Below are 26,299 nucleotides of genomic sequence, written 5' to 3'. Positions count from 1 at the left end.
TTTCCCCCCCCCCCCTCCCCCCTCTGAATACAACCACCGTAAGTACCACTTATCGAGCCTTAGTGACGAAAGAGTATTATGTCATCCGGCGATAAAAGGATTATCTGACGAATGTGGCTTTATAATCCGAACCGAAGACAAGGATTATAATTACATTCGTCAGATAATACTATTGTTGCGATGTGACATACAATATTTTATGTCATTGGGGCCGAACAACCGTGATTCTAACCTCGCTTCGCTCGGTTAATGACGTAAAAAGTAACGGTTACATACCTTTTGTCGGATAGGCTCGAACCCCTGCTGGTTTCACGATATTAGTATCCAAAATTACCAAAACGAAAAATGAAAAATTAGAACTTTGACATTTGCTTCATGTGTCCCTTTGAGGGACGCATGTATACTTTCCCGATGCGAGTTTAAATTTGAAATTGGTAATTTCTTAGGAAACATTTCAGTTCTTTCAAATTTCAATTTCATGAATTTCAATTTTGACACTTCTTTTTTTAAAAACTCAAAAAGGGGTGCGGGGTTTTCTCTCCCAACCTAATCCAGTCTTAACGTCTTAAGCAAGTGAATGCTTATTGATCGCGACCAACTTCATTTCGATGGGACTACGCGTGTGCTCGTGAGCGTTAACGAAAAAAGTGGCTACATACACACACACACACACACACACACATACACTTTTCTAAAAACCATATGGGGAACTTCTACTCCTCATCAGACGTCGACATTTCATGAAATTACGATTTTTCATTCAGGGGTGAAACCAATAACTTCCTATCGAGAAGTTGATGAATAAAAAATCTACCTCCACTTAATCAATTTAAATCCTTTGTTTGTGATTACCCAAAATGTTTATAAAATAAACATGCGATGTAAATATTTTCCCAGGACCCTAAGTTTACATAAAAAATGTCTCGATAATGGAATATCCACGTGACTCCTCTAATCTTATCTCCCTTATTGTACACTTTCCCTGTTTCATTTTCATGTGTATTTCCGAACAAGAACCACGTAATGTCATATTTGGAGATGGAGTGAATCGATTACATATTCCCAATCCCAATTTTATCATTTATATAATCACCAATGATGTCCGGTGGATTTGGCCATTCGTGATTACAATCTGCATAACTCTCTCCCACCTGTCTGCACTTATTGACGAATTTATTCATTGATTTATAAAGCGGTAATCGTCGGGTGATTTGAGTATCAAACGCGATGAATTCACTTCTAAAATTACGCGGTTACTTTCGTGAGAGTTACGTATCAAAATCCTTTCGTAATTATCAGCCGTACAGTTACGTCCTTCGATGTACAGATACGGAATGTATTTTTTCAAGTTTCCTTTTTTAGTTTCGTTGATAATTATTATCTCAGCAATTACAATTAATAATGACATTGAATAATGGAATTTTGTGTTCATTTCATTGTATTGATTACTCTAGAAACTAGCGATAAAACCCCATCAGTGCCCTTCATAACCTAGCAACAACATCGGAGAGTAAACATCACTGCCGAGTGAAGAAACTGCTACTCTTAAAAATAAAGCCAATGATAAATAAAAATGGAAAACATTACAAACATCCTAATAACAACTTTCAATTGGAAATGGCAATTAAATCATAAAAATAAATGCCACAAATGTATTGATGATTATTCCGTTTTTATTATTCCCTTTCAATTAATTAATGTATTTTATTTCATTTTATATTATTCTATTTTAATTAAAAAAGGTAAACGATTAAAAAAAAAGAAAATGCAGGATTTTAACGGCCCGAATTTCCCGAGGATCAGAAGACTGGGGATTTTTTTTTTCGATTGTTTCATTAGAAAAAAAATTATATTAATATTGGTGCAAAAAACGTGATTTCTGGAGTAATGAACGCACGATCGGGTTTTTGGCATTGGTCCCACATACTTCGCACAAGAATACGCGAAATGTGGAGGATTTTGCTGGGGAGTTGAGAACGAATTGATCTGAAATATTGGGCATTGTGTGAATGTGATACCACAACGCCTGAATCTGTCAACTGTCAGCTCGATGATTCGAAGTGCTTGGCTTCATTTCAATCATTTATTCATTTTCTATTTGTTCCATTTTTTATTACGTAATTGGAAATAACGAGACAAACTTGCACACACTTGGTTCATCAAACAAAATATTCAAAAAATTAAACTGAATTAAAAATAATAATAATAAAACCATTTCATGTTGTTTACCCAAAAATAGACACTTAATCGTTATGATGAACACATGATAACAACAAAATTGGAATATCTGTTTAGGAATAATTCATCACAATTGAAGCCCTTTTGAAAACACGAATTGAAGAAGAGAAACTTCTTTTCAAAATCAATGAGAATCGTTGAAGAAAGACTCGAAATAAATATCATTAGTTTGAATGTTGAAAAATACTCTTGGTCTATTCTAGAAAATTTGGGCATCCTTAAGTTGCAATTAGTACGAGTTATTGCTTGAATGGTAACAATTTTCACTAATATTTGATGATGAACTGCAATAAGTTGATAATCAAATGGAATTATCAATCAGTTGAAATACGAATTTTAATCAATTGAACGACGAAAAAATGTGATTTCACGCTTTTGGTTCTATTCATTGACTTTCCAGTCTCCCGTCCTTGATCAGTCACCCAAGGACACTGCAGTTTTGGTGGGGTCCATTAATGTTAAACCAGGTCGTGGTATTTCACCATGACACAGATTTTTAAAACGCATATACTGTGTATAAATTTTGTCTCGAATTGCATAACACATACGTTACAAACCCTCATTTCCAGCGGGTTTGGGCACTCATTGGACCGTTAATACTCTACTTCGTATTTTGAATACATAATCGATCTGAAAATATTCCTATCCGAGATGTATCCGAATTATTTAGGGAGATTACTCTGTTAGATTTGTGTAAATTCAAGTGAGAGCTACGTGTAAATCTACGATGTTGGGATCTTGAATTCAATTTGAGATCCAATCGCTCTAGAAAGTTTTTATTTTGAATTTTTTGAGGCAGTTGCGGTCAAAAATTTCAATTTTTTTCACTTGACATTTTCGATTTTTTTTATCGATTCTCGATTTTCATTTTTATTTAAAATCTTCAACAAAAGATTTGTAATTCACTTCTAAATGATGGAATCGACAATTCAATTAATTACTACATTGTAATTTTCTCCGATGAAATCATTGAAGTCAATGTGAATTAGTCAATTATGATCAATCCATTTATTGGAATAAACAACCATTAATCATTCGTAATTATCGAATCTTGAATTTGATTTGAAATCCACAATCTCGGTAACCTTATTTTTTAGGCATGAAATCGATCAGATTTTTTAAATGTTTTCTAACAGTTCAATGTCGAGATTCTAATTTGGACATCCAACGTTTAAATAATAAAATCTGATGTTCGACTGCAAAAGTAGAAAAGCATTTTACTGGAGAAAAAATAGCCAAAGTACTTGAATATCATTAATCCATTGCAAATAATTTACTTCTCTCGAGTAAATATGGTCTGCACACACGGAAAGAAAANAATGTTGAAAAATACTCTTGGTCTATTCTAGAAAATTTGGGCATCCTTAAGTTGCAATTAGTACGAGTTATTGCTTGAATGGTAACAATTTTCACTAATATTTGATGATGAACTGCAATAAGTTGATAATCAAATGGAATTATCAATCAGTTGAAATACGAATTTTAATCAATTGAACGACGAAAAAATGTGATTTCACGCTTTTGGTTCTATTCATTGACTTTCCAGTCTCCCGTCCTTGATCAGTCACCCAAGGACACTGCAGTTTTGGTGGGGTCCATTAATGTTAAACCAGGTCGTGGTATTTCACCATGACACAGATTTTTAAAACGCATATACTGTGTATAAATTTTGTCTCGAATTGCATAACACATACGTTACAAACCCTCATTTCCAGCGGGTTTGGGCACTCATTGGACCGTTAATACTCTACTTCGTATTTTGAATACATAATCGATCTGAAAATATTCCTATCCGAGATGTATCCGAATTATTTAGGGAGATTACTCTGTTAGATTTGTGTAAATTCAAGTGAGAGCTACGTGTAAATCTACGATGTTGGGATCTTGAATTCAATTTGAGATCCAATCGCTCTAGAAAGTTTTTATTTTGAATTTTTTGAGGCAGTTGCGGTCAAAAATTTCAATTTTTTTCACTTGACATTTTCGATTTTTTTTATCGATTCTCGATTTTCATTTTTATTTAAAATCTTCAACAAAAGATTTGTAATTCACTTCTAAATGATGGAATCGACAATTCAATTAATTACTACATTGTAATTTTCTCCGATGAAATCATTGAAGTCAATGTGAATTAGTCAATTATGATCAATCCATTTATTGGAATAAACAACCATTAATCATTCGTAATTATCGAATCTTGAATTTGATTTGAAATCCACAATCTCGGTAACCTTATTTTTTAGGCATGAAATCGATCAGATTTTTTAAATGTTTTCTAACAGTTCAATGTCGAGATTCTAATTTGGACATCCAACGTTTAAATAATAAAATCTGATGTTCGACTGCAAAAGTAGAAAAGCATTTTACTGGAGAAAAAATAGCCAAAGTACTTGAATATCATTAATCCATTGCAAATAATTTACTTCTCTCGAGTAAATATGGTCTGCACACACGGAAAGAAAAATTCAATAAAAATTACCAGAAAAAGACGTAAAAATTACGTTTCGAAACGTAATCTGCGAGCGAAATAAAATTCAATAAAAAGTCTGAGTCGGAACTGAAATTGTACAAATCGCCACGTAAATTCTACGATTTGTTCCGCAAAAATTAACCACCCGTCTGACGACTCACCGCTGTGGGGTCCTCAAGTCGTTCCGTAATTTTTCCCCAACGATTGAGAAATTTTACGGGAAGGAACGTAGAAATAACTCACCACCTTCATAAAAATTGTTAAACGTTCAAGAATTTTTTATTTTGGAGGCATAATAAGTCGGGAAATTTCTGTAAGATTTTACTTCTTCGGGAAAAATTACGTGACAAATTCATACTTTGTTCGGTGATGAACCTGAGAATTCACTGAACTATTCAGATTTCTTTACTTCCATTCCTATAAAAATTGCCGGAAAACGATTCTCCATTGCGGATTACGTGAGCTGTTCCGTAATTTTTACTATTTCTCTCCGTGCATTGGGGAATTTTTCTCAGTCCACCAAAATATACAATTCTCCGTTCACGTTCCTTTGGGTCATCCTCTAAATACGAAAAAACTGTCCGATCCCGAACGATCCCGTATCAATCAATCCTCCAGCCGCAGGAAATCGTATTCGATTCCAATGGAAATGAGCATTCCGCTCGTGCGCGACCACGTCTCCTGTCGCTTATACAATTGTCACAAGAACAAAAAAAACCATTGAGATTCTCTCCACCTGTCCATAACAAGTGCATAACGAGAGAAAATGATTACCGAACGAAAATGCCCGATTGAAGCTTGAAAAAACTACTGATGAAACAAATTAAATCAGAAAACGTATGGTATGCTGATAATTGACGTCTAGACGAGCCGGTTGATTAATTGTTACCCGTAAATCGAGCCTGGGCGGAGTTGCGGGCTAATGGCTCGGCATCCTATCTGAATAGTAAACCCCAGTGGTTGGCATAAATGAGTTGTGAACATGCTTTATAGAATTCAGATGAGAGGAAAAAATTATTTATTGTGGAGTACGCGGGCGAGAAAAAGTGGGACAACTGAGACTCGTGTGACTCACGTGATACTGCAGCATTATCACGAAATGGAAAATACAACGCTGAAGGGAAATAATGAGTGCAACAATGTATTCGAGATGCGTAATTAAGATGACGATAGCGTTCATGATTATTTAGCGTGAAAAAATAGTGCATTCACATGATTTTCTCAAATTTCACTGGACTTTTTGCGTCATAAAGATAAAATCAGTAGCGAAGTGGTAAAACGCTACACGTCAATTTTCACTATTGACCAGGTTTCAATGAATCTTTCAATCAAAGACATTTTTCGACCGGTATATAGCATCCCGCTTTCCAAGTAATTTATGCCTTAAAAACATCTTAGGTGGACCGAGTAGAATAGCCCAAGGGATAATATAAATGAATATTTCAGAATCTAAGGGAGATAGCAAAATTTTCGTTATAACCTTTTTTGTAGAGCCGATTGAGAGCTACAATAAATGTCATTATGAAAAATTCGCTATCTCCCTCAGATTCGGAAATATTCCTCAAAAACTCAACTGGGAGATGAGTCGACTTGTCCGTTTTACCTCTTCGCTACTGAAATGATAGTAGAAATGTTGAGGGTACAGTGAGAGAAAAACAGCCGAGTTCTCAAAAAGGTCTTGCTCATGCAAAAAAAAATTTTTTTTTAATTATGCGAAGACGCACTTTTACCGGACTAACAACAAACATTGAATTCCAGAAATTCGCAATATCTAAAGTGTATTCTAAAAGAAATAGAATTATAATTATGTAACATGAGCAAATCATTCATTGTAATATGAAAATTTAACATCTGATAAATTCGGACATATGATTATCACCAGTTGTATTGCTTTTTGCAGTGAGAATGATTATAAACGATTAATTGAAACAAGGTAATGTCTTACTTGTGCAAGTGCTTGTTTATAAATCTACTTCGTAAAAATAAAATGACGAAGAAAACTACAAAAATGCCCACAGCGATGATTGTGTAGATCGCTGGGGGAGAACGAAAGTAGAGAGGAACATTAGCAGAAGAAAGAAATACGAAGGGGAGAGGAAAAATATACGGCGTGCAGAGCCGAGGCCTCCCCGACCTCTACCTCGGTTTTAGTGGCCATGACACGTTGCTCCCGTTCCTCTCGCGAATCATTCCCAATGCGGATTCGCCTCACTCACTGTCGGGTTCTTTTACTTGTCATGGATCTTTCATCCAAGAGGGGAGATGGAGGAGTTATGGAGGAGCTCCTTGGATGGATCAATACTAGTCCATTTTGCAAACATGAAACTCATTATACAAGATTATTTGATGCGGATGAGAATCGACAATAATATTTTTTCAATTCTCCAGATTTTGAAAGATTGAAATGAACAGAAATCGTAATTGTCAATTTTCTCATGTTTATCATGCACGAAATTAATTAATTCTTCCTTCTTGTATTTGCATTCATCATGTGCTTTTATGAATCTCATTAATTCCAATTTCCTCCTGTTTTATTTTTTGGCGAATGGCATAAATTTGATTCTCTTCCAGTTTTTGATTTGGATACAGGTTCTAAATTCTAGAACACCGAGAGAATGCCCGGTGCAGAGGGATAAATATAGGGGAGGGTGGGGTAAAATGGACACCGGACTTTTTTTAAATTATTCATAACTCAGAAACAAATTTATCAATTGAGCTCAGTTTAGGCTCGTCACAAAGGGAAAGAATTGTTCTTTGTATTGAAAAAAAATTATTAAAGTTCATCAACATTTCAACCTCTCATTAACATTTTAAAAAAAGTCAAAAGTGTCCGTTTTAGTCTAACCTCCCCTATCCATAAATTATAATTACTATTAAATTATTCAGTAGTCAATTGGTTAATATCCCACATGGAAAAATGTATATTTTGAAAAATATATTAAAGAATACCTTAAATTGGCCCAATTTATATTTAAAAAATATATGAAATCTATGGTGTGCATATTTTTTTTATACATTCTTTATAAATTTGAAGAATGTACGGTCCATATTATGGATTTTTGAACAATATTTTTGATGAGGGATCACTCTGAAATTTTAATTATTGAAGTAATCATCAATTAAAATAATTGCGTTAGGAAGATTAACGATTATTTGGATAATCGGAAATCCCTTGTAAGAAATTTAGTATTATCTACTTAATAGAAAATTCACAGTTCCCTATTTTTAAATATTTAATTCATCATCAATTAAAAATTTAGATTATCAATTATTTTACTATTTTTTAATTTCGATTAGTATATTTAAATCTAGATCAATGTAAGTCGGAAACTCTTTTGATATTGAAGAATCAGAAGATTCTTGGGAAATCCTAGGAAAATGACCATTTTCTTCATTCAAGAAAAATTGAGAAAATTATTCAGTGTTCTAGAGAATGCTTGGATTTTCTGAATAATTCACGAAAATTGTTGGCTTTTTGATGAAATCGATTCATTACACTTCCCTTATTTTTCAACAATTACGGGTATTGATCGGGTCACATTGAAAAGTGAAAATGATTCATTAATTTTTTGCTCATAATTCACGTTTATCATTGACTGAATTTTGTTTCCGTGCATTTTTATAACGCATTCATGAGTGTATCAAATTGAATACATTTTAAATTTGAATGAAGAAAAGAAAGCTTCCCGCAAGTGTATGAGGTGATAGATCAGTGCGCCCCATTCAGTGAACGAAAATAATTAAAAGTTTACTGGATTTGTTTCTATGTACAATTTTTCCAGTGTCTTTCACGTAATTCTGAGATTTCCTCATGCCTTACCGTTTCTCAAACGTCTTTATTTGTAAGATTATGAAATTTCCGAACATTATACAATAGATCTTCAGCGCGTGTAAGATCAGTTTGATCTTAAATCAAGGTTGCATCAAGCCATCGTGAAATCTCTTTTTCGCAATAGGCGAGTATAACCCACATAATGCTGTGTTGTACCAAGTACGACAAACGGGGAATGGAGATACATACTCAATATCCCTGCCATATGGACCGTACAGCACGAAATTCCTGGAGTATTACGTAACGCAGTCATGGAGACATATGGTCGATATCAAGTGTGGGTATGGCCCGAGTCGAGAGCTTCTTCCAAACATTTTCGTCTCGTGTTTGATGGCGTTAGGATTTATCGGAATGCAGTTTTACGCACGCAATGTTAGAAATTTTTGGGTGAAACTCCCGGTAGACTTTTTTGAAATTTCTGTCAACCGACAGTTTCAATGAAAAATTAGAGAATTTTTGCACTGGAAATTTATGATTGGACGGGAAAATCAGGGGAAAGAGATTTCAGCCCAATTATATAATGAAAACTGATGGCAATCAGAGGAAATACATTCTTATACAGAAAATATATTATGAATTTTTTGAGAGAGAATTGCACTGTGAGACAAAATCCATCTGTCAGTTCCAATGAGGAACTATATATATCAACATGAAAAAATCCACTGAGAAAAACATTTCTAATATCTGAAACATATTTTCTTGAAACAAGTAATTTTTCTTCAATTGTTTAATTCTTCCAGACATCTCAACTCACGTGGCCCGAAAAAGGTTTTATGCTTAAAAATATTCTTGTACTCAAGTATGATTTTGTCGCAAATGAATTCACTCAAATCGCGTAGAAGAATCGTCAATCTTCGAGTATTTATTGTTTTCATAATTTTTTTGTTATGCAGTTGCAATATTTCGATAGTGATAAATGAGAATTCATTCGAGTTCCGTGAACCACAAACATTCTGATATTTAAACCGTCGAAAATAATTTACTCCTCTCAAGTAAATATGGTCTACGTATTAGGAAATTTTTTTCTCAGTGTAGCAGTGGAATTATAAAAAATTATCAGTTGAATACCGCGTTGACTTTATAAAATAGCAGTCGAATAGTGCAATTGTATCGGCTAAAATTTGGAGAAAATTCTCAGAATAATTTGGTACTGAATATTTACGATTTGATTGAAAATTCAATTCATGATCTCCTCCCCCGTTAAAATGTCCATGAAATTTCAATTTCAATTTTTTTGTTCATATTATGTTTTAACTTGCATCTAAATTTTTATACTTTTTACAAGTTACTGGCACGAAATCCCCTGAAAAATAAACTTTTAAGGTAATTTCAACAAATTTCCATAGATTTTTATGAAGAACGCAAGACGCTGATTGATATTAGCCTCCCGCAAATCCAATTTGTCACCGAATTCATATTGAGTTATTCGAGATTCATCAGAACTCGTTTTATCTTCATGTATAATTATATCCCCAGCGTTGAAGCTCAGTGTAACGACTTGAGTTCACTTGGTGACTTCAGCTCGACCTAAACAGGTATTCATAGAATAGTCGTTTGAATTTTCGTGGGGGAGCGTGTTATCCGGTTGAAAATTAAGTGAAGTTTATTCCCAGTGGGTTTGTCAACATTTATAACCGGTAAATTACATATTGAGGGCTCGATACGACTACCTTTCAACGGTCTCCGTGGGATGCATTTATTTTCAATATTCAGTCATAATGAGATGAGTGCATTAGTTGGGAGAATTTTTTCTTCGATTCCGCCACAATGGAATAAATTTTTTGACACTTTACTCGTAGACGAAAAGTCTTTTATGTCATTAGGTCCGATAAACCGCGATTCCAACCTCGCTTCGCTCGGTTAGATCGCGGTTTTCGAGCCCAACGACATAAAATAGCGTATATTACACGGCGATAAAAGCATTATCTGGCGAATGTGATTATAATCTCGCCTTCGTCTCGGATTATGAAGCCGCATTCGCCAGATAATACTTTTATCGTCTAATGACATAATATACTATTTCATCACGCTGTGACGAAAAGTGAACTTTTCGTGAGAAGACNAAGACCCGGTAAACCGCGATTCTAACCTCGCTTCGCTCGGTTTGATCGCGGTTTACGGGCCTTCTGACGAAAAATTGCATTCATCACACGGTCCAAAAGTATTTTCTGACAAATGTGATTATAGGCCTCGCCTTCGGCTCGGCCTACGAAGCCATATTCCNGTGCCTAAAAGTCCACTTTCCGCCACATTGTGATGAAAAATATTGTTCGTAACTCGTGAAAAAATGTTTTTTGCACTCGTTACTAAATATACTATTTTGTCACTGCTGCTACGTTCAGCCCGTGTCGAAAAGTGCCTTTTCGTTCACTAGTAAACGAAAACTCGAAACTTGTGAACGAAAAGACTTTTCGTTTACTAGTAAATGAAAAATGCCACAGTTCGGCACTCGCTGAACGTAACATCACTAACAAAATAGTATATTTCGTAACGAGTGCAAAAAAGCGTTTTTTGGCGAGTGGGAGGTTTATATCACGAGTCGAAGGCGAGTGATATAATCCTACGAGATAAAAAACATTTTTTCACGAGTTACGAACAATATTTTTCATCACAATGTGCCGGAAAGTGGACTTTTAGGCACGCGGAGCGTGCCGAAAAGTTCACTCTTCGTCACAGCGTGATGAAAAATATAGTTCGGATATACGTGCGACGGGGTGTTTTAACTCGTGTGATTGGCAGCCGTCGGCTTCGCCTCGTTACCACCTCCCATCGCACTTGTATCGAAATATACTATTCTGTTTTCGTCTTTTCCCCGAAGTTCAGTCGAGGTCAAGCGACCCTTAAGGACGTTTGGAGTTGTGAGAATCGAAAAATTCTTGAGAACATTTAGGATTAAGGGTCGAATGGTTTCAAGAATCTATTTTCTAACGGTTCAATATCAATATTCAAATTCAGACTTGCAAAGTTTAAATAATAAAATCATTGTAAGATATCCGGAAAGTTTGCGCCTAATAGGGCTCCAATAAAAGCTCTGATGTTGAACATAAATATTCAGAAACAAAATCACGTGAATTTTCAACGTTTCTCTGAATTTCCCTGATTTTTCCTAATTTTCACCGAGCAATTGCACTGAAAAATCAAGTATTTTATTGATTTTCAGATCATTCGAACAAAAAATCAATGGAATATTTCATTTTTCAATGACAAGATTTCCCGAGGGGCTATTCACTTGGGAAATCACTGGACTACTTTACTGGAAATCAAGGAAGAAATCACCAGAAATCAATGGAAATCACTGGACATCAAGTGATTTCCATTTTCGACAGTGATTTCTAAAGATTTCTGGAAATTATCGAAAATCAACAGAAATCATAAAGAAATTAGTGATTTCCGAAATCATTAGAAATCATCGATAAGTGTAAAATCGAAATTAATTTTGCAGTTTCAACTCTACAATTTTTGTTATGGTATCGGTGCGTTCGAAATCACCCAATCCCGAAATGTGACGCTATGAAGTTTTTAACATCCTTACTTATTGTAACGTCATGTAGAAAACTGCCATTATCGACAGATGTCCCACTCGGGTCCCGAAGTCATGATTTCTCCAGTGATTTCTTGAAATCAAGAAATCATTGGAATCTGCTAGAAATCATAGAAATCACAAGAAATCAAGATTTCTAATGCTGATTGATAAATCACAAAAATCATTCGAGAAATCACAGAAATCAACAGGAAATCACAGGGAATCATCTGATTCTGGAAATCACTGACTCACTCGATTGAGGAGTGTTCAGCCCTTTGAGATTTCCTAAAATTGTGGAAATTAAAAATGATAAAAATTCTCGGCATTTGATACGGAAAATTCAGACGAAAATATTCAACAGTGTACAATGCTCCACTCGAAAGCAAAAGCAGAAATCATCAAACTACCCGTATACACAAGCAACTCCTTAAAAACATCCCCTATAACCCCATCCCAAAACCACCTCTCAGTTACCCAAAGAAATTCTTCAAAGTGTTCATTTGAAAACGGTAACCCAACCTGCTGTTGTGTTTGCATTAGCAACGGTGGGCCATCTGGCATCACAACTACCTCATAACCCGCCAGATGCACCAAATATCAACAAAGACCAAAAATCCCCAAAAAAACTACAAAAACCAAGGGCCCATAATGTCCCCTGAAACAATCACCTTGAACCAACTCATCCTCAGAATACAAATCCCAATCATTTTTCATCACCCGACGCATAACACTTACATAATAACATTACATAGCAGTGAGTGAAGGGCAGCTGATACATTAGAGTCACGAAAGTGATCCTCATACGTGAATTTTTGGCCTAAGGACAGATATAACATCGAGTCACAGTTTCTTTCCAACCGAAAAAAAACGTTTACGTAATTCTGATGGGTTGAGGTTTGTGCCTCGAGTTTCACGCCTCAGTTTCTTTTCCTCGTAAAAATTCTCTCTCAAACCCCAATTTTTTCCCCGCACAACGTCTCACTCAAAAATAATTTTTTCAATTCCCAGAATTTACTTTAAAAAATTCGAATTAAAAAATTGGGTTATGCAATTCGTTTGGAGTTGAAGGAGTTACATCAGATTACAGCGAACGGATAAAGCGTCGTAGGTATGACATTAAAATTTATAATGAAGTCGATGTAACCATATGTACCAAGGTCACATGAATTAATATTATGTAACGATGATCTAATTGATGGCCGATTTTTCGGTTTTGAGAGTCGGTAAATTCTGTGTTCATATCGCGATTTATGTTGACAATTTTCCTCGTGTTATGGTTTTCCACGAGTAATTGCGTTTGTTTATGTTATCTGAATGGCCAGTCTCAGCTTCTGGGAAAAAAAATAGAGACAGGAAAAAAAACGGCGTTTGTCAGAGGCCGATGACGCTGCGAGTTGTCATTGTTGTGAGAGGAGTGAGTCGGTTGATGACAGGATGTGTGTAAGTCACCGTTATATCCTGGTCTTGAAATAAAAGAGACACTTATGAAGGTTGCACAAGTAGAATCGGTATCGCTGATATCAGACGAGCAGTTCGCGGAATTTCATCATTTTTTGCATTTTCTTTCTTTCGCTCGTTTTCTCATCACTTGATGCTCTCATTCATTGATGAATTCACGTGTGTAGTCATCTTGAATTCAGATCTGACATACAATTGTTTTTTTCTGATGTTTTAATGAATTTTTTTTTTTTTTTCAGTTTTTGCTTCCGAATGGAAGCCTTGTATTTGAGTGATTTTTCGATTTTCTAATTTTGATGGCAAATGGTCTAGAATGTTATGAAATGTGAAGAAATAATGTTTTTAGGGTCATGTCTGTATGTGTGTGTGTGACAACTTGGGTTTTTGGTGATCAATTTTTAGCAAATGCATCATAAATACGGTGAAATTTATCGATAAACGTCTGAAATTTTGGCTCATGGTAGCCATGATTAAGCTTCACTTTGGTGCGCAGTTTCAGCCCGATCGGTCCAGTAGTTCTTGAGATATAACAACTTCTTTAAATTTAGTTTTTCCTTAATATCTCAAAATCTACTCCACCGATTTCAATTTTTTTTTCAAAATACTCGTCTCGATGGCCTCTATCTAGATCAATCAAAATATATACATCTGTTCAGATAAAATTTGAAGCTATTGCCGTTTTTCCGTTTTTTCATGAAAAATCTTGTTTACACGATAACTTAATAAAAAGTGGAGGTAGTGAGTTGAAATTTTGTATACTTCTAGCTTTTATAACATAAAAGGTTGGTATTCTGGATGGGCGCAATCGGCCGGCCGGCTCTTGAGATATTCAACCTTTTATGTAAATATATTTCATCAAATATCTCATGAACTACTGGACGGATTTCAATTTTTTTTTTTCAAAATACTTGCCTTGGTGGCCACTATCTAGATCAATCAAAATATGTAAACCCGCCCATACAAAAATTGAGAGATATTCCCGTTTTTTCTTTTTTTTAATTTTTTCATTCTTGTACGCACGATATTTTGAGATGAACGAAAATAGCGAGTTGAAATTTGGTGTGATTATAGCTCTTACAATATTGAAGATGCGTATTTTGGATAGGCACAATCAGCCGAGCAGTTTCGGAGATATTTAACCTTTTGTATAAATCTATCTCTTAAAAGGTTGAATATCTTCCTGTAGACATCCTGTAGCATGTGGTTACGGTTGAATGCCTGTCACAAGGATAGGGAATTGCTACGGATCCATTCGGAAGCTTACTAACAATGCCCGTGTAGAAAAACTTCTGTCTTTAGAAGGTCTTCTAGAAATCTTGGGAAGAATCTTCGAAAGATTATGTAGAAGATCTGCTTGGTGACCCAAAAAGATTCTTCAGAAGACAAAATTTTAAGGGTCAAAATTTTCAAAGTCCAAAATTCAGGGCTTAGTAATTTGAGCGTCAAAAAAGTAAGGATCAAAGGAGTAAGGATCGAAAATTAAAATTGTCTTTGGAAGATTTTGTCTTCTGAAGAATCTTTTTGGGTCACCAAGCACATCTTCTACATAATCTTTCGAAGATTCTTCCCAAGATTTCTAGAAGACCTGCTAAAGACAGAAATTTTTCTACAAGGGTGGAATTGGTACAAATGAAAAAAAAAGAAAAGAACTAATAACTCAAAAAGTAACAGACACATGCCTTCTCTCGAATGGGCTCGCACCCCTGTTTGTTTTCAATGATTTTTGGAGTGATTAATTTTGTGTCCTTTATTTTTTCATCATTATTAAATTGATGAATTAATGATTGGGATCATTAACAAAGTTAATGAAATTTTTTAATGTTAAACCACGATTTGAGTCCAATGAACTTATAACTGGCAGATTACGCTTGCGTTGTACTACTAATACAGTGAAGTTAAAGACCGCATTTTTGCCGTCAACAACTGGAAGAAAAATGTGAAAATGAATAGAGATTATGAAGGCGTTAATCAAAGCTTCATGAAAACATCCTTTCCCCCCGGCGCAATTATTTACGCGTAATAAATTTCAACATAAGAATAGATGGCAAACAATGTGCCAACGAGTCTTGACTCTGGATTGAATTTATTGCAGCACTAAATTCAACTTCGTTTCATTTTACTCCACATTCCCGAAACTTCATTGTTTCGCTGACTAAATATAGAAGAATCAAATTCAGAGCTGAATAAATGCAAGACAATTGCGAGACAGAAAACAATCAAGTTTTTTTTCACTAGGCGATCGAGGACAGGATTATTTTGATGTGACGCCCTGCGGACATGTGTTTTAACAGTAAAATATGTTTTTTTATGTCGCGCCGTGCAATAAGTCGAGTTTATCGCACGCTGCGCTTCGCGCAGCCTGCTCAAAACTCGACTTCTGCACGACTTGACATAAAATATTATAGAGGACTCGGTAATAAATTTCGTTTTCAACGAATGTGTGTACAGATCTCGCCTTCGGCTCGGCCTGTAAACTACACATTCGTTGAAATAGTAGATTACACACCTTGGCTAGTAAAGTAAGGAATGTCTCAGATCACATGTAATTGTCGGCCGAGTCGAAGCCGAGGTCAACAAACATGTGATTTGAGGCTTTCTTATTTACTGGCCAAGGTGTATATACTATTTTTCTGCTCGACGTAGCCGGAAAGTGGCAACTTCGTTGTGCGCAGCGGCCAGGAAGTTGACGCTTTCCGGCCGGAGGGCAGAAAACGAAATTTGTGCCCTTGTACTCTAATGTACTATGATTCCATTAGAATACTCAATTTTACTCACTGAATTTCACAATCGCGAATCTCTAATAATTGGGGATAAAATCCGAAAAATCAGTGACAACACATTTTCCCTGAAAATCAAAATTTGATTCCTCTGTGTACAGGGAGTAAAATCCCATTACGCTATCGTGGACGTTGATAACAAATGACTCTATTCTCACCATTTCTCATCCTGTTTACAAAGGCATTGACATGAATTTTTAATCCATGATTCCATCGTTTTTGATTATGATCGTTAAAAATAGATTCTCGAAAAAATATCAATGCCTAGGGCGAACGCTCATTAGAGTTTTTATTCAGAAATAAAGAGATGAAATTTTAGTATCGTAATACTAAAAATTGGAAACTCAAGGAGAAGTTATCCTGAATTTTAAAAGTATAAAAAACAATTACTGACATCTTAAAAAAATAGTATTCTGTGAAATTTGAACTTTCATTATTTTTTTCAGCTCTACGCTGTTTAACGTGACGATGAAAAAAAACATTAGAAAATTCATAGGAGAAATATGCTGCATCATAGGGATTTTTTCGTACGTTTTTTCGATCTTGACCTCAAGAAAAAAAAATGAAATCCGAATGTTCTTGTAACCCCTTCGATACTCACAAGTGATGGGGAAAAAATTAATCTGACAAAAAAATTAATATTCAAGAAATGTTCAAACGCCCAGTGAAATTGTTCCTTGAAAATTGAAAATTTTCGTCTTCGTGTTCAATTATAATTCCTGTTAAATTATTAAGTTGTTAATTAGTTAATATCACTTTCAAATTTTAATTATTGAAGTAATCATCAATTTATACAGTCAAATTTTGAATTATTCATTAACCAGTAGTTGAGTTGGGAAGATTGACGATTATTTGGAGATCAGCGTCAATTGGAAATTTGGATTACCAATTATTTTACTATCTTCAAATTTCGATTGGCATATTTCAACCTTGATCAATGTAAGCCGGAAATTCCATGAAAGATGTTTATCCAAAATCGCAAGTACTTCAAAAAACTAATTTTTTTAAACTGAGAGATGAAGATATTCCCTTTATTTTGATACAAATTGCAATCCCCCAACCCATGTTCATTATTTATAAATGAAATAGACAAAATGCGCCAAATGCACGCGCTAACATGAGCTTATATGGGATAGAATCATTCAAATATTTCCTCTTTTTGCCCGGGTATCCCAGATTTTTCTCTGGCCATTGGATTCAGTATGATTTTACACATTACCTTCTATTGTTATTTCTATGTTTAGAGTCTCCTAGTAGGTGAATTATCAATTTGAACATACATTTCATTAGAGCCCGTGTACAAGGAAAAATAAGTTTATTCATTTCAGCCGAGACTTTTGCGATTATTTTTTTTAACGTTAGAAAAGTTAGTTTTATATATTCTGCTGTCAGCCGAAAAAATTACTGAATTTGCCTTGACCATGAAAAAAATACATTTACCGACAATTTACCGACACTGGCTAAACATCCTTTAACCCTCGATCGGTCGCGTCATGGCACGAGCGCCGAACTGAGAGAAAAATATGATTCTTCTGAGTATATTCCATCACCATCCAATTATAGTCAACAAGTCTTCAACAATTTTTCATGGGTTACGGTAACTATGACCGGAGAAGTAATTACTACAATGGAATAGTAGTGGTGTAGTCATTGCAACTATTTTATAGTTCTACTCACGATAGATTTGTCGTGGTTACTTTTGAACTTTGGTTAGTTTAACTGCATTTTGATTTGCAAAAATTACACTTGTGAAGTTACTATAATGTTATATGCCGCATACAAAAAAATCGTAACATTCCCCAAAACTGCCTCAACTATTTTATTATTGTAAATCGAGCTTCAGATTTTTCTCTCAGTGCGTTCTGTCTCGATTTTTATGTTTTACCCTAAAACGTTGATGAGGAAAAATCAGAAAAAAATGGAATTCCTACGTTCCACCATGTCAAACATTTGAACAATTTTTGCTCTGTGCATCTTTGCACCGATCAAAAATTAAAATTCCTTAAAAATTCGACTCGGTAAAAATCTGTGTTTAACCTCTAAATGTCAAATTTTCGCACCGAATGGAAATCAATTTTTGAATGTTTTCACTTTTCTCGTTTTATACTGATATTAGTTGTTAGTTGTAAGTTCAAAGTTACTCGTTTAATCATAAATACATCATTTTTTTAAACTTTTTTTTTCTCAAAATGGTAAAATACACGGAACGGCGCAGCGCTCATCACGTGACCAGATACGTTTGCCGGAGNTCCCCCCCCCCTCGAGAAATACAGACGAAACACCTTAATATACCCTTATGAAACCGTAAAAGGTGCTTGAATATCCCCAACAAACTCGCGATATTTCAATACAAAGACTCATGTCACAATCTCCGATATTTCATGGTAGACCGAGCATTGAGTTCGTCGTACGGGTGTCTTTGTTACACGGTGGGCGCCGAGCCGTGTCTTATTGCGGTGCCGAGGGGATCCGGAATAGTTTCATCTTCGGTGCTTGAGTGTACGCGCTCGTGGTTCTCTCTCCGTTACGTAACAACCCTCGAGTCTGAGACTGGCCGTGAACTTAGGCGTCGACCGTACCAAACCAGCTGCCCAGCCCTTTCTTTTTTACTCCACTCAGACTGGCTCGCGTCATTATGCGTGAGTGTAACGTCATTCGGTGCGGTTGATGCGCCACTACAACTATTTAATTCCAGGGACGGGAATAAAGAAGTGCATGGCGATGATATCTTGGGCCTCTCGATGGTGTGCAGAACCGGTTACACGAGTTTTTCACTTGATTTTTCAACACTTTTGGGGGGATTCAATGGATTCGTTTCAGCGGAGAATTCATATCGAGTGGCTGAATGCGACGGAAGGAGATTATTTTCGATGTTACATCGAGAATGAATGTAGTTGTTTTCCTTGCCATGTATACCCTATTCGAGTTTTTACATACATCCAGTAAAGGCTCCGTATAAGATACCTTAGGGACACTAGGAGAGTGGAATTCCGGGAATCCCTATGCCCCCACTACACGGAGACAAATTTTTGATAAAAATTATCCTACCGTTCTATAAAAGTGTATCATGAGTCATCGTTTCCTCATTTCTATGCCGTAATTTAGTAAAAAATAATATATGATGATCAAATTTTATTCTACGTTAGAGAAATTTTATCCTGACGCATAACAAATTTTACCCTTCCGGTCCAATAATTTTTATGTAGATAACAACGAAAATTCTAGAATGGTTGGTAAATTTTACCCTACCGGTACAGTAATTTTTACTATACTGGGACGGTAATTTTTATTTTTATCAGGATAAAATTTCTCTAACGTAGAATAAAATTTAATCATCATACATTAATTTTTACTAAATTTCGGGATAGAAATGAGGAAACGATGACTCATGATACACTTTTATAGAACGGTAGGATAATTTTTATAAAAAATTTCTCTCCGTGTAAGCGCGCCCCTAGAGAGGAGAAAAATAGGGATCAGCGGGTTTCAAATAAGATACCTCGCTTGTTGCGCCCGAATTCAATGAAATTTTCATTTTTACTGAATGAATATCGATAACTAATCAATTTATATGTGTTTAATGTTATGAATTTGTGTCGCCCGCGTTCCCTTTTTTCTCTAAACATAACCCCGCGTGATAGAATGGCAGCTGATGTTGAGGGATAGTTGGCGAACTCGAGAATAATCGCAAACGAAAAATTACGATTTTTCGATGGAAAAAGTGAAAAAAAATCGATGTATATTTCCATTACTTGAAAAATGCGGTGTGACTGCCCCTTACGGTCATTAGACCCTCATGATCACTTCGTTCGGTCCTCCCGATTGACCCTTAACACCGTTTGATCCTTATAACTACTCTCTTCCCGTTGAAAAATGTTGTATTCACAATTTATATAATTTTATGGGGATATATTGTGTCTTTCTTTGTGAAGAATCGATGTTTACGTTTAGATGATTATCACGCGGATGAAGTTTATTCATAGAACAGAGTCAATGATTCCTAGAAATTTTTCTATTCTCATAAAATTAAATTTATACTTTGAACTTTTTCGCGAATTAAAGAATATAAAATACTCGCAATATTGAATAGTTGAAGTAAAAAAGGAAAAATCAAGTAATTTTTCTGTGACAAATTTTCATGACTTTTTTTTTTATTGCAAAACGGGGTACACGAGATTTTCACTTGATTTTTCAATTCAATTTTGGAGATAATCCCAAGAGTTATGAATATTTCGGTCAAAATTTTTCGAACCACAGAGAATTTTCTTTGAATTCTTTTCTATATTGAGACTTTTTTTTAGGAGAATAAACAATTCATTCAAATTTCTAATTCAACTTGTTGTATTCACAATTTATATAATTTTATGGGAATATATTTTGTCTTTTTTTTGTGAAGAATAGATATTTACATTCAGATAATTATCACGTGGATGAAGTTTATTCATAGAATAGAGTCAATGATTCCTAGAAATTTTTCTATTCTCATAAAATTAAATTTAGACTGTGAACTTCTTCGCGAATTAAAGAATACAAAATACTCGCAATATTAAATAGGTGAAGTAAAAACGAAAAAACAAATAATTCTTTTGTGGAAAATTTTCGCGATTTTCATCTAGCAGAATTGATTTTTTTTATTTTATCACTTGCAACAATCATTTGTTTGCAGGTTACATCTGCGAAATTTTACTCACTCGCAATATAGCAATATAAAGAGATGACCAGGCGCATGTTGAAATGCACAACAGTTGAAGTTGTGAGCGGTCTTTTCTTTATGACGAGTTTATTAATAGCAGGGTAATGATGATCAGGTGGGATTCCGCGCGTTAGTACGTTGAACCGACATTATGTATGATTATCCCAACTTGTCATACATGGAAACCAGACAATAACATCGGTCTCCTCACTTCCAAGCCGCTTATCCAGTACTTAACACGGATTTTTATAGTTTTGGAAGTTTATACAATTTTTATCTTCCGTTGGTTTTTATAATGCGGTTATCCTCGTAATACTTTTCGACAGGGAGTGCACAAGTACAGGGGAAAATTGTGAATTTGTTGAGGACATATTCACATTTTCAAAGAATAATCCTCGATTTGTAGAAAAAACAGTTCCATAAATTCACGTTTTAAAAAATTGAACAGATTTTCATTTTCTTTCATGCTTGAGAAATATGTTTAAAAAATTGGATGAAAATGATTAAAATTGTCTCAATGATAAGAAATAGATTGGAATACATCATTACTAAAAACATATTTTTGTAGTAAAAAATACATTGTTAGAAATTTCTTGAAATTTCAGCCACAGCGTCATCTGAATTTTCGATTTTGTGAGGTTGAGTTCAATTTCGAATAAAAGCGTTCAGAGAAAATTCGATTTTTCATGTAAAACAATCATAGATTTTTCAATGAAAGCTTGAATTTCCAAACTCATCGTTAAAATTGAACATCACATACAATTCAATTTTCAATAGATTGAGAATTCCGAAAAGTTGATACCTGAATTTTCAAAATTTTCAAGGTTTTTGAGTGCCGTATGGACCCAAAAATCGAGAATAACTTGAATATTCACAAAATTAACTGACTCGTCAATGAAGAAATATACAGAAAATTCATGTAAGTTTGGCATTGTTAAAAATCTCAAGCTTTTTCACTTGAAATTTCAAGAGTAATTTTCTAACAGTGTATCGGAAAACGTCAACCAATAAATCAAATCGTCTCGAGAAAAAAAGAGGTCATGAACATTGGGACAGAATGATTGTTTGTTTTATTATAAATTTTTAAACCAAAAAATTCATTTAAAAAACTGAAAAAGATATTTTTTAATAATGTAGTAGAAATAAAAAATTCGAACGATAATTGTAAAAATTGTCTCAACGATAACAAATAGGTCTGAATAATTCGTTATTAAAAAAATATTTTTTCATTGAAAAAATTGTTTAAAAGAATACACGAAACTGCAAAAATGCGGTTGCAATGCCTGATTTTTCAGTCCTCCTGCGGTGATTTCTCAACTAAATAAATTGATCTCGCTAAAAGTAATACCCCGGAATGTAAAACCGCGCATGCGTTGGACTGCTGAGCGACTCGGTAGTTGTATCCAACGTTTTCAATGTCTGAGAATCTGAACAAAGAGCAGAGACTGCTGGGCAACGCACGCGCCTGCAGTTGGGGTCCATGACCGAGGCCCTGTGCACTCGTTAAGTGAATGATGAACAAAATTATCGCAAATTAATTATCAGTGGTAAACAGAACAACTGAGTAATGACTGATTATTGTTGACGCTATCGTTTAATTCAATTGACATGCCCCTTTGATTATTCAAGGAAAGAAGTGTCTTACGTGAACAATCTTATAGGTATTGGTGGGCACTAGATTTTCGAAAAATGGCGGAAAATTCTAATATTATGGAAAAGAGGAATCCTCTTGCACACTTGATGTTCAAGAAGACTTCATTTATTTGCCTCGGAATGCAGGGGCGGCAGAATGTGAAAATTTGTGGTGTAAAGTAAATTTTTCTGGAATTAGAAGGGTCACGAGGGTCAAATAGTCTCATTTCCACTGCTTCCCCCTAATTATTTCAAAACATTGTGATACTTTTCACGTATTTTGTTTATTAAATTAGTATATCAGACTTTGGAGGTGACATTGCAAACAGGCCTCTTCTCTCCTTTTTTTCTTATTAATTATTTTAAAGTGATGCAACCCATCTATTGAGTTCTTTACACTGTCAGATATGTATAGTCTAGTATCTTATTTTGCCTCATTTTGTGCTAAGTTATCTAAATTTGAAGTTGACAGTCTTTTAGGTATTTATATATCTCGTTTACATATTTGTGGTCAGTTGCCTCTGCGAATTTTCTGGTGGTAAAGGGCCTAGAACAGTTCGAGCTGTTCGGTCTGACTAGAAGTTTAGATCTTTGTTGGTCGTACTTAGAACAGTGCCACAAGATATGATCAAAAGTTTGGCTCTCTACTCCGCAAGAGCAGCTAGGATCATTGGTTATTCCAATTCTAGCTAAGGAGGCTGCAAGGTGGTAGTGATTGGCTCTAACACGGTTAACGCTAACTATTTCTTCACTTTCGCGAAATAAATTCATCCAGGATTTTATCTAGATCTAAGCCAGTTGGTCATTGAAAAAAATCGTTTTGATAAAATTGTAGAATAATTGTTTTTCTTGCGATTTTTTCGAGATGTGGAATTCCACACTTCAACCATTTTAAGGTATGGAGTGACCAATAAACTCCACTATTGTTCCACTGCCCCTGTCCGAATGGAAGCTTTGTAATCGTTCAAATTTGAGTTTTGGTTTTTCTGTGTTATATCAATCCATTACGCTGAAAAAGAAAATAATTTTTGCCAAGGAATTATTTTGTTGGGAGAAGAAATTTTTTTAATTCTTCCGGGCCAGTCATTCCCAGGTGGGCCATGTCCATCTCTTAATATTACAATTATGGTGAATTGTGAGATGATTATGCTACAACGGCTTTGAATGAACCTTTATTATTTTTCAGTTTTTTCAAATTTGAGATTTTCTTACGTAACATTATTTGGAATAATTCTAAATGTTAATAAATATCAATGGAGTTCATTCAAGGTCATATCTAGCTTTATTATAATATAAATCAACATAATTTTATGAGAGCTTTCATTCGAGCCACATTTGTCGCTAAGTTTTCAGACATTTTACAATGATTTTATTATTCAAACTTTGCATGCCTGAATTTGAATTTCAACATTGAACCATTAGAAAACACATGATTTATAAAAATCGGAAAAAAATTGGAAAGTTTAAGTTTGGAAGAAAATTGATGAAATAATATTTAAATTGCCATTTTTGAAAAAAAACGCATTTTTTATAAATAATTTATAAACAATCAATTAATCAATTTTCCGCCATAAAAATTATTTGTTCGGAATCGTAAAAAATTTATTCATATTCAGAATTTTACTAGAAATCGATTTAATTCCTAACAACATAAGATTTCCGAAGGTTTAAACAACTTAAATTATTTATTTATAAGCAATAAATATTTAAAAAAAATAACTGAATATTCATGATTTTCTTTCGAATTTTTCTCACATAATGTAATTGACAAATTTGATGATTAAGAATGATTGAATCCATACTGTGGCCTTACAATACCCTTAAAACCTGAATATTCACTACCAAATTAACAATTAAAAAATCAAGAACATAATTCCCCGAATACTCCCAATTTTTCTCCCTTCCCACCAACTAATCTCAACTAAATTCCACATGTAGGGGAGGTTGGGGTAAAACGGACACTTTTAATTTATTTTTAAATATCAATGAGGAATTGAAATATTGATAAAATTTAATAATTTTTTTTCAATACAAAGAACAATTCTTTCCCTTTGTGGCGAGCCTAAACTGAGCTCAATTGATAAATTTGTTTCTAAGTTATGAATAATTTTAAAAAATTCTCGTGTCCATTTTACCCCACCCTCCCCTACCAGTGCCTGTTTCCCTTGCATTACAAATAAAAAATGATGAAATTCCCTAAAACTCCAGTATAACAACCACTCGACAAAACTTGTCCCCAATTTCCCCGAAATTGGCGGAAAAAAATCCACCAACAGTGCATTCAACACGTGAAATAAACCCGCCCCACTCCCCCGCCCTTAACTCACCAAGTTTGACAGCAAGATTATACCGCTCGAGTGCCTGAGCCGGATGTCCATCCTTCAAAAGGAGATCACCTTCATGCCTAGCCCTGCTGGCCTCGGCCTCCCTCGGCCACCACTTCTCCACGAGCCTCTGGACCAGGACATTGGTCTCCCCAACCTCCTCAAGTTTTTGTCCACAAGCCCCACAACACTTGCCCCCCTCATAACAACTTCTGCAATGCGTATGTCCACAATAACCCGTAACCGGCAAGTGCAGTGTGCCCTCACAGCTAGCACAATTGAACGAGCCACCGCTGATTTTTCTCTGCGTCAAGCCCACAAGATCCTCGAGCAAAGCACTAGCAAGATGTTTGAGCCTCTCCTGAGGTACATCAGCAATTCCCATGCACCTAGAATAAACATCGAATGCCTCCCTGACTCTGCCAGATCTCGCCAACGAGTCCCCATACCCGAGGAGTACCTCCAAATTCGGCCTCTGCATTTTCAAACTCCTCTCGTACATCTCCACAGCCAGGCCATAATTACTCGATGCAAATGCCTCTTTCGCCACGTCCGTCATAACTAACGCGATGCCTTCGGCGAGTCAAATTAATTAAACACTCTTGTGAAAATCTTCCCTATAAAATCCACTGCCCGATGATTTCAACAAATTAAAACTTCTGTGCATTTTTCAAACCTCAGAACATCACTCGAAGTACCCCAATGCGCTCCCTCACTTCAGTTATCTCAATCATAAAGTAGTAATTCGATCGATTTAGTCACTCACTTACGGAACACTTTTTTTCCTTTCGGGTCACAGTTTTACGTAACGCAACTAAAACATATATCACAAAACGTGCGCCTCGTTAATCCGCTTTGACGGTTTTTCTTTTCGAGGGAATTAATTAGGGAAGTACTGGGGCATTCGCTAGTCCGTCCCAATGATTTTTGGATTTTTTATTCTATTTTTTTACCGTCGGGTTTATTGATGCAAGAGCGTTTGATTTGACAGTTGAGACCACGCGGTTGTGTCAGTGGGCGTTGTTGTGTTTAGTGCAGTAACTTGGTCTACTCTCGGGCCAACTGACGTCTCGGCTGTCAGTGGCACACTGGCGGGCCAGTGTCAGAGCGTAGCCGCGTAGACGTCCTCATGAGCCAAGTTGAAATCGAATGTTATAGCTTGGAGTCCAGTGCGGCGCTTCGGGTTTCATAGTAGCGACATCTTGGTTGGGTAGGGTGGCTTGCAATGGGGATATGCGGCGGGGGATTTTGGTACTAGGGACGAAGGCGCCAGGGGATATGGGAAGTGTTGGGAAGACACGGCCGACCACACCCCCTCTCCTACCACTTTGGAATCGACGGACAGCGTTTGG

General features: G+C 35.4%; 1 protein-coding gene across 1 annotated transcript in view; it reads right to left on the bottom strand.

The window, feature by feature from the left end:
* LOC107043575 (LON peptidase N-terminal domain and RING finger protein 3) overlaps positions 1–26,015 on the bottom strand; it is a 47,427-nt gene extending 21,412 nt beyond the window's left edge. Inside the window, exon 1 of the mRNA XM_015265123.1 lies at positions 24,951–26,015. Within this exon, the coding sequence (XP_015120609.1) occupies positions 24,951–25,506 (556 nt within the window). The 5' untranslated portion in view covers positions 25,507–26,015. The remainder of the gene's footprint in view (positions 1–24,950) is intronic.
* Between the last annotated feature and the right edge of the window lie 284 nt (positions 26,016–26,299).

The sequence above is a fragment of the Diachasma alloeum genome, unplaced genomic scaffold, assembly GCF_001412515.2.
Source record: "Diachasma alloeum isolate Michigan unplaced genomic scaffold, Dall2.0 Dall_scaffold_00603, whole genome shotgun sequence".
Taxonomy (NCBI): domain Eukaryota; kingdom Metazoa; phylum Arthropoda; class Insecta; order Hymenoptera; family Braconidae; genus Diachasma; species Diachasma alloeum.
The sequence above is the reverse complement of the archived record's forward strand: the minus strand, read 5'-3'. Positions and strand labels throughout refer to the sequence as shown.